Source organism: Stegostoma tigrinum, chromosome 10 (assembly GCF_030684315.1).
Source record: "Stegostoma tigrinum isolate sSteTig4 chromosome 10, sSteTig4.hap1, whole genome shotgun sequence".
NCBI lineage: Eukaryota > Metazoa > Chordata > Chondrichthyes > Orectolobiformes > Stegostomatidae > Stegostoma > Stegostoma tigrinum.
In genome coordinates, this window is record NC_081363.1 from 72,454,470 (window position 1) to 72,464,739 (window position 10,270).

At 41.6% G+C, this 10,270-nt stretch overlaps 1 protein-coding gene across 1 annotated transcript in view; it reads left to right on the forward strand.

Moving 5' to 3' along the window:
* dcaf5 (ddb1 and cul4 associated factor 5) overlaps positions 1 to 10,041 on the forward strand; it is an 86,050-nt gene extending 76,009 nt beyond the window's left edge. The window contains exon 9 of the mRNA XM_048537916.2: positions 3,306 to 10,041. Within this exon, the coding sequence (XP_048393873.2) occupies positions 3,306 to 5,144 (1,839 nt within the window). The 3' untranslated portion in view covers positions 5,145 to 10,041. The remainder of the gene's footprint in view (positions 1 to 3,305) is intronic.
* The last annotated feature ends 229 nt before the right edge of the window (positions 10,042 to 10,270 follow it).

The following is a 10,270-nucleotide window of genomic DNA, read 5'->3' on the forward strand; positions in this document are numbered from 1 at the left end:
GCTAGTTGAATTTTGAAAATGCTGCCTGCAGAACAACCGTGAATAACCCTAACCCTAACCCTAACCCTATGGCAGCAGAAAGCTCAAATGTGGAATATTGGGAAAACGTGAAGGACCGTAATAAAGTCGTCCTTTCATTACACTAAGTCTTCAAAAGATCCTAGTAAAGCCAGATTTTGTCTGTAGGTGGAATAGAAGGAGAATTGAGGAATGATGATTGCTAATTGCTTTACAAAGTAAAGATATGGGTTTTTTTGTTGTGGATTTATTATCTGTGTAGTCAAAGTGTTCTTGAACTTGCAATGTACACCTTTTGGAGCACTACCTCACTCTTGGAACTATGTCATTTCTCTCCAGCCGGGGGTTGCTTCTGAAATATTGAAACACAGATATTGAGGACCTGAAATGACCCATTCCAAAATACTTCAGTATCTGATGTAAAGATGTTTGAAGCTTTAGTGAAAATAAAATTCCTCGGGCTTTCTTTGTCCCACAAAGTTTGTAATGAACTCACAGGCAAACAAATGTTATACATTCTGCAGCAAAGAAGTGATGCTCGGCCTCGACGAATCATTGGGCACATCACATTTGGAGTATTGTGTTTAGTTCTGGGCACCTTCAAACTAAGGAAGGATGTCAGAGCCCTGGAGAGAGTATGGAGGAGATTTACTAGAATGATAACAGGAGTGAGGGATTTTAGATACAAGGAAAGATTACAGAAGTTGGGCTTATTCTTTGAGCAGCGAAGAATAAGAGAAAATGCTGCCTGCAGAACGACCGTGAATAACCCTAACCCTATGGCAGCAGAAAGCTCAAATGTGGGGGTGAGGGTTCTGAAATAAATAGGGAGGACGGGGAGGCGGACTGAAGATGGATAAAGGAGAAGACAGGTGGAGAGGATACAGACAAGTTAAAGAGACGGGGATGAAGCTGAGAGAGGTGAGTGTAGATGGGGAGGCCCTTTATTGGGACTGGGGACGGGGAAGGAAGCTGAGAAAACAATAGAGGGAAGGGGTTGGGGCTGGGGGAATGTCGGTGGGATGGCGATAGGTGGATGTAGATAGGGGGTGTTTAGAATTATGAACAGTTTTGATAGGATAAAGCAGGATATTCAGTTTCTGCTACTTAATGTATCAGTAATTAAGGATAATAATTTCAAGAATCTCAGCAAGAGAGCTGGGAGTGAGCTGAGCTGAAGCTTTGTTGCTCAAAGTTTAGTTCGGATTTGGATTGAGCTACCTGGGAGACTGGTGGAGGTTTCATAACAGAGCCGGATAGATGTTTGTTTTTGTAATGCGTATCTACCTTCTTTTATAGGTACAGCTCTTGACAGTCTCTAGCTTTCAGTTGCATTGGTTAACTGCTGTTAACTAACCTCATCCCGCCCCCTTGACCTGTCTGTCCTCCCCGGACTGACCTATCCCCTCCATACCTCCCCATCTACGCTCACCTCTCTCGGCTTCATCCCCGTGTCTCTAACTTGTCTGTATCCTCTCCACCTGTCTTCTCCTTTATCCGTCTTCAGTCCACCTCCCCCTCCTCCCTATTTATTTCAGAACCCTCACCCCCTCCCACATTTCTGATGAAGGGTCTTGGCCCAAAACGTCAGCTGGGAGTACACTCACATCTGAGTCAGACATTTATACGTTGTAGGAAAACTGAAAGCGAAGTACTGTGGAAGTGCTGTTCTGTTGGTGGTACTGCTTTTGGATGCCAGCTAGTTTCTGTTTCAGGTTCATGTAGAAATACCTTGGGTGTTTTAAAAGAAGTTACTCCTGATTTTCTGGCCTTTACTTACTCTCAGTAAAACATCATAAATGATTTGTATCAGAGATAAGGAGGTGGCCATGGGTACCTGATGGGCCCAAGCTATGCCTGCCACTTTGTCGGTTTGATGGAACAATCCCTCTTCCATACCTACACTGGCCCTAAACCCCACTTCTTCCTTCGTTACATTGATGACTGTATCGGCGCTGCCTCGTGCTCCCAAGAGGAGCTTGAACAATTCATCCACTTCACCAACCTCAAGTTCACTTGGACCATCTCTAACACATCCCTCACCCCCTGGACCTCTCTGTCTCCATCTCAGGCAACCGCCTAGAAACTGATATTCATTTCAAGCCCACCAACTCCCACAGCTACCGAGATAACACCTCCTCCCACCCACCTTTCTGTAAAAATACCATCCCTTATTCCCAGTTCCTTCGCCTCCGCCGCATCTGCTCCCAGGATGAGACATTCCACTCCCGTACATCTCAGATGTCCCCCTCTCCCTATTTATTTCAGAACGCTCGCTCCCTCCCATATTTCTGATGAGGGGTCCCGGCTCGAAACGTCAGCATTTGTGCTCCTAAGATGCTGCTTGGCTTGCTGTGTTCGTTGAGCTCGACCACGTTGTTATCATAAATGATTTGTTCATTATCTAATGGTTACCTGTAGGAGCATGCAGTACACAAATTGATTGGAATATTTCTCACATTACAGCTTTTAATTAGATATTAAATGTATTTGACTAGCTGTAAGGTGCTCTGAGATTGTGAAAAATATGAATACAAGACCTTTTATATGGTTATTACTTTCTGCATTTGAAAAGTAGAAAGATAAATATTTATAACAGTGTGAAGCTGGAGGAACACAGCAGGCCAGGCAGCATCAGAGGAGCAGGAAAGTTGACATTTTGGGTCAGGACCCTTCGTTCAGAAATGGGAAGGGGGAAGGGAGCTCCGAAATAAATAGGGAGAGGAGGGGTGGGGTTGGGGAAGGTAGGTGGGATGGTGATAAGTGAATGCAGGGTGGCAGTCATGGGGATTGGTCAGTGAGTTGGGAGGAGCAGATAGGTTGGGAGAGAAGATGGACAGTTTGTGTCAGGCCATGTAGGCAGGCTGATAGGGAGGGTTGGTCATGGGATGAGGCCGGGGTTGGGAGATCTTGAAACTGGTAAAATCCATGTTTAGGCCATTGTTTCAAGATTGTGACAGAACAGATCACTTTTTATAAAAAGATTCTCAGTTTGATTTTAGTCTGCAGTTTAGATCACAGAGCACATGCTTGTACATTGTTCGCCGCTACGGCCTGGAGTGTTGCAATATAAAAACAAAATTCACGTTTACATTTTTGAGACCAAATGTCTACCTTCAGTGAATTTCTATAAGGATATGTGAGCTGAAAATTTTAACGTTGCATGATATTATAGAAGTTGAAAATAATAGTCTAATTTGTTTTAGGTAAATCCAGTTTTCTTTTTTAAAAAACCTTTGAGAAAATTGTGACAGTGAACACAGTATTTTTGTGCTTTCTAAATACAGGTGTGGAGTCCTTACCTCCAACCAAATTGTGCTGGAGACCTAGAAGGAGCAGTGGAAGATGACACTCGCAATCTGTACACTCACGAAGAGTACATCAGCCTGGTCTTAAATAGTGGGAGTGGTCTGTCTCATGATTATGCCAACCAGTCAGTACAGGAAGATCCACGGATGATGGCTTTCTTCGACTCCCTCGTAAGGCGTGAGATTGAGGGTTGGAGCTCTGACTCGGACAGTGACCTGAATGAGAGTACAATTCTTCAGTTGCGCGCGGGGGCCAGTGAGCGTTCAGGATACAGTGATACTGAATCTTCCGCTTCATTGCCGCTGTCGCCCCAGCAGGGAGAGGACTCTGATGAGGCGACCTACACCCTGGACCGACAGAAGCTGCCAAATACTTATGCGGTCAAGGAAGACCTGCGGTCACGTCGGCAGCGGTTGTCCGCCCTCCGGCGCTACCAAGACGAGCGACTTCGGACTCTTTCGAATGACTCAGATTCCTCCGAGAACAACAGCCAGCAAGTAAATACTGACTCTGACGCGGACCCCGTGAAGAGGCCTCGATCGCCGAGCCCAGAGGCAAACGATTCCAGTAGTTCCAGCAGTAATGGTAGGCGTCGCGCATCCATGCGGCAAAGAAATGCTGCGAGAGCGAAGCAGAAGCTCCGTCGGGAGAAAAGGAGCACTTCACAACTTGAAAAGCTAAAGCGGTGTTGTGCTGCGGATCATAGTAACTGTTCCCAAGCACGCGATGGCGATAATTCGTCGGCTTCGTCCTCACCAGAAAGAAGCAGCACTGAGTTTGACAACAGGGGAAGAATATCTCCTTATTCAGACAGCGAGTCTGAGGTCAGAAAGGTTTATAAAGCCTACAGCAAAATCCAGAGCACCTTCAAGTCGCAGCTGAAAACAAAAGGAGACACGATGACATTTTTATCACTGGCAGATGTGCTGGACACAAGTGAGACAGGCAGTTCAGTAAACTCTTTAACACAAGAAAGCGATGCTGCAAGGAAAGGTCCGATCGCACCTCCTCATAGACTTAGAGAGGAAAGATGTTTCGACGAACACAATGGTGAAAGCACCAGCTCAGCAGAGATCACACACGTACAGGCAAAGAGCAAGCACTCGGTTTCGCTTGGTCATGAATGCAATAGTCTAACACCTGTAAAGGAAGTGACATCTGGAGAACAGGTTCATGTTGTTGAAGATGCCCCCGGTGGTTGTGCTGAGCATTGTTATGAGGCCAAAAAGGTTAATGGCAAATCAGTCTGTGTAGAAAGCAACAGTAACCTCACTAACCAGTGTCACGCATTTGGCAGCCAGGCACAAGAGCTGTGTGGTCACACGCAGGTGCTGGATAGCCAGATAGCCAGAGAAGAATCTGGTCAGGAATTTACTAAATCCACATTGTCTCCAGAAATTCATTTAGCTGGAGCAAGAAGTAATTCTGACCACGTTGATAAATCTAAAGCCAGGACTTGTGATGTGGAAGATAGGTGTTCAGAGACTTCCTGCAATAATGGCCTTTTTGATAGGCAGTGTGCAGGCCACTGTGAACAGGCTCACCCAGAGCAGACAGATTCCGCAGTGGCCTCCAAATCCGAAGCTTGTGGCTGTGTACAGATGGCTTCACTACACCACAAGGAAGACAGTTCCCAATCTGGGATAGGTGAGCATTATGAGTGTGCTAAAAAAATGATAGCACTGCAGAAAATTTTTGATTGTCGCCAAGGGACCCTGTCACCACCTGACACTGGCCAGCCTTCTGGAGGCTTAAAAAGATTGAGGAAAGAGCTGGATCCGGACTACTCACCAGCTGAGAAGAAGCAGAAGACGTGATATGATTTGCACTTACCCTATACCAGTGCCTCAGAATGTCACTGATGAAAGCATTTAACTGGAACTCCACAAGACACTGGCCTGTAAAACAGTGAGAGGTTTTGTTAGCAATTATGTAAATAAGTCAATTTGTTGAAGAAATGCTAATACAGAAATTTGTAGAAGTGTATGATAATGGTATATAAAATACAAATTATTTGGAGTGATTCTAATTTTGGATTCAGATATCCAATTTGTCTTAGAAGGTTTGTACTTCTTCTGTTTAAGTATTCATTATACCAACCAAGGGTTTATGGTACATTTGGCATCTCAGATTGGACAGATCATTATACAGCTTCCCCTCCTATCAACTTGGTAAAGATGAGCAAATTTATATATGGTCCAAGTATTCGAGCCCATGGAATAATAATTAAACAGATGAAGACTTTTTGAAATCTAACACTTTATAGTTCTTGAGGTTTTTCTTTGGTCTTATTTTAAATGGCCACGTTATATGCCAGCCTTTTATTCATGTGAGGAGTCGACAGTTTGCTTCTTAAGGAAAATGTTCAAAAAGTTGGTTATGTATGTGGAACGCAGTGATCTGTTGGTGAAGAGAGTTCGACTTAAGCAGCGGTCAGGAATAAAGTTTTTGTGTTTTGCGTTTAATTTCTTAATGAGAATTATTTGAAGCACAACATTTCTGCACAATAGGTACATGGTCAGCTGTCCCTTTCCTTAACAGACAACAGAAATAAACATGAACATTAAAATTACTTTTGTGTCTTGCAGCCTTCCTGCGTCACCCCATTCAGTTCATTCACCTAAAAAGGCAATGTAACATTTCCCAGCTGCAGTTAGATCTTTGAGTATAAATTTGATTCAGAAACCTCATGGAGTTTTTTTTACTGTGGTTTTTATTTGGCAAGAGAAAAGAAGTAAGGTGGTTAACCCTTGCTCATTGTATTATTGTTGAGTCGAGAGCCAGTATAGGTTGAATAATGAACCCTCCAAAACTCCTCTGAATTGGCAAGATGCTCAGTCCTGAAGGTTTGTCTGCCAGTCATCTTGGACATTCATGTAAACGTCGATTGGCCTGCAATTGCTTAAAGCAAGATTGAAATAACTATTTTGTCATGGACTGCATTAGTTAGCTGAAGATAATTTTGATCTCCCAGACAAAGCTACGAATGCAGTCGTAATGATACCAATGTTGCAACTGTCCTTCATGATTGAGTAGCCATTGGTCATTTCTGCATCCTTTCATTTCAGCCCAAATGTGGTGGAAGCCTCAAATGGGGGCTTGGACAGTTAACTCAGTTCTGAAATTGGAATACTTTATTAAACAGAAAGTCTTGTTAAATTAGCAATTCCTTTTGAAGGTGGTATCAGAACAACTGGTGTGAATAATAATGTGGTAGGCAATTCTTGTTAAGATGCACCTCTTGGAAGGTATCCAGTGTTCAGTGTATGCAGTATTTGCATGGTGCTAATTTGCTTGAGCATGAATATCCCTTATGTGACTTAAAAAGGAGGAAAAATTGTCAATATTCTAGTTAACTCTAGAAGAACATCAGCTTTTATGTAGTCTTTATGATGACATCCAGATGCACTTCACAAGAGCAATAACAAAGCAAAATTGGACACCAAAGACACACAAATATATCTGGGCGGGTCACCAAAAGCTTGATCAAAGAATTAGGTTTTAAGGAGCCTCTTAAAAAGGAAAAACAGAAGTGGAGAGGGATCTGTAGGGCCCAGACAGTTTGAGGCACGCTACTAAAACCAGGATGCTCAAGAGGCCAGGATTAATGGATATCCTGGAAGAGGCAATGACAATTGGGAGGAATGAGGCAACAGAATATTTTAAGACGAGGTGGACAATTTTAAAAGCAAGGTGTTCACTAACGAGCCAGTGTAGGTCAACAAGGACGGAGGTGCTAAGACGCAAAATTTGAAGTGAGCCAGGATATGTAGCAGTTGTGGCTGAGCTCAAGTATATGTTAAAATGTAGGAAACCAGCTGGTTGTGCAGTAGAATAATCCTCTTGGCACTGAAAGGTTATTTTGGGTAATTACATACGTGAATGAGGGTCTCAGAAGCTGATGAGCTAAAGTATGACCAAAATTGTTTGATGTCACTGAGGTGGAAATACAGTCTTAATGATGGCCCTGTTATGTGTTGAGAAGCTTATGAGGTTCATGATGCTAAGGCTGCAAAGAGAAACACTTCATTTCAAACTGCCATTGGGGAGAGAGAAGCAGTTGATAACTGGGGAATTGAAAACAATGGCTCAATTTTTGCATTTTTGAAAAATTTCTGCTCATCCGGTACTAGACGTTGGATAAGTAAACTGGTTATTTTTGCAACAGAGGAGGAATTGATAAAACTAATCTTGAGGCAGAGCTGGGTATTGTCAGAATGCAGTGAAAACCACTTTTTAATGTTGTCAAAGTGTGGTATGTAAATGAGTAATGGGAAGTAGAGCCAAGGCTACATAACTGGGGGACAAAAGAGGTAAAAATAATGATGGGCTGCGATTATCTGGTTATGCTTAGACAAGAATTGTCCATGTGAATGTTGACCCATTAATCTGGATGATCGTGAGGGGGACAACGTGTAAACTGTGTCAAAAACTGCTGGCAGGTCAAGAAAGATAAAAAATACCTTAGTTACTACCGTATCGAATGATGTCTTTAGACTGATACAAGTCTTTGATTTTGGTACTACAGCAGGGGCGGAAACCTGGTTGGAGAGTTTCAAAAATGGAGTTGCAGGAAAGATGAAAATGGTTTTGGTCGACAAATACAAGTTCAAAAGGCTTCAGTGATGGAACACTTATTGAAAGAGATGAAGCTGGAGGAGATGTAAAATATGCATTTAAACATATTGCTTGCTGTAGAGAATAAAAGCCAAGATTAATCCAAGGTGATCCGATAATAGTGAGAAACTCAACAGGATACAAAATGACAATGTATACTGCAATAAGCTTGAGGTATGTGTATGAAGACTTAGAACACTAGAAAAATGGAGCTATTTCTGTAATGAAATTTGGTGTTTTAAGGACATTCTTGAATCTTCTGGTATTGTTCGATTTAAATATGTATGAAGTCATGTATACAGATTTGAAACAAATTTTAGTTCTCATTTCTTTGCTGTTACTAGCATTACAGTCTCTTGGCACTGAAACAAGTATGGGTTATTTTGGGTAATTACACAATGTCATTTTTGCATAAATGCTGTTCAGCACTGAACAATGAGAATTAATTATGTTTCATCTCAAAATACCAAGTTATGTTGGCTTTTTGTCTTTTAGAAAAACATTTGAGCTATAATTCAGCTCCTAATGGATGCATAAAGACTTCTTCCTTGGTGGTTCAATCCAGTCACTTCAGTTCCATCTGTGTCTTAGTTTTCATTTAACATTCCTGAAATATCTCTCTGCATCAGATCTTCCATGAGCCAATTGGTAAAGTCATTTCCTGAGAGGTGATATAATATCTCTGGTTCAATCGTTGCTGAGTAAGCTGGTTTTATCTAGTATAACAGTTGGCCTCTGCACTCGTTGACAAGGAGAAAGTAGCTATTTTACAAAAATAAACAAGTATTGTTGAGTCAGACAAATACATCAGATTGAGTCAGGTACAGTGCTGGCCTTCATCAATATCCTCCTGTGGATCAGAAAGCTCCGTGTAATAGCCATAGATAAATGTTTTTGCTCATAACATAATCTTTATGTTCTACTGCTATACTGAGGAAGTGCTGTATCATTGAAGTCATAATTAGTAATAGATCATTGGCAGTACTCCACTTTGAATTATTGGGTTCTTGCCCCATTCTGTGAAATCAAGATTGACACACATCAATGCAAGTTGAAGGACTGCTGCAATGTCAGGTGCAGTCTTTTATATGAGATTTTCAAGCAAGAATATGCCTGTTTAGTGGACATCAGTGTGATCTTTTAAGAGAATATTTCTTGATCAACATCACAAATATAGGTTATCATATTGTTTGTGGGACCTTGCTCTGCGTAACTTGCCTGCCATGTTTCCTACATTTGTTTTTAATTGGCTGGAAAGTGCATTAAGATGTCCTGACTTTTAAGGATTCCCCCATTTCTCACCTTTTTTTATCCTTAACCACTGCTGGCAAAGATCAATTAATTGATCTCGCACCTCATTATTTAAGATCTTACTGCTATATTTGCCTGTTTAATGCTTGAAATTTGGAAGCAACACACCTAGCAACGCACTTTGCAGCACATCAGTGCATTTTGATTGAGTGGATGTTCCACAAATACAAAGATGACACACACGGCAGAATGTTATAGCATATTAAGTGTAGAATAAACAGGAACTATTCTTACACTTAAGCATGTATGTGCACACTTGTTATTACAAATAATCCTGATGCAGCTTATTTCTGTAAAGTGTTGTCAAATGAAGTGAGAAAACTTTGAGAAGGAATGGAGGCATGTGAAAAACAGACTGAATATATTGAATTATGTAGCATCTCTGGTTCCACCAAATAGCACAAAAACCACCTCAACAGAGTACCTGAATTCAGGAATTTGGTGGCAGGGGAATTCTAAAGGTGAACCCCTTTCTAAAGTTCAGTCAACTATTGTGTTTACCATTCAAGTTCAACCAGACCTTGTTTCTTTTATGGTGTTAATCAGCCATAACAAAACTGCTGAATAGTGGGCGAAATGTCAGCTTTTGTGCTCCTAATTTGCTGCTTGGCCTGCTGTGTTCATCCAGCCCCGCACTTTGTTATCTCCAGATCCTCCAGCATCTGCAGTTCCCATTATCTCTGAATAGTGAAAGCTGCAGTTGATTGGGTAACAAGTTTGAACTGGTATCCTAGTCATCTTGGGCTGATCTATTACTACTGTATTAATAAAATGTTTTTACTAACATGTAATAAGTTGCTTGAAGATTAATTCAAAAGAGCACAAATTTAACACTCCTGGATTTGCTGAATGTTTTAAGAGGGGGAATTGAATGCACTGAGGGTTGAGTTGCTGTTCTGGTATAACAGATGAACTGCTGTAAGGATCTAAACTATATAATTAATGACACTGGCAAAGATACAAGATTACACAATGATTAATTAACTTTATTGCCGTATGCTTCAGTATTACATGG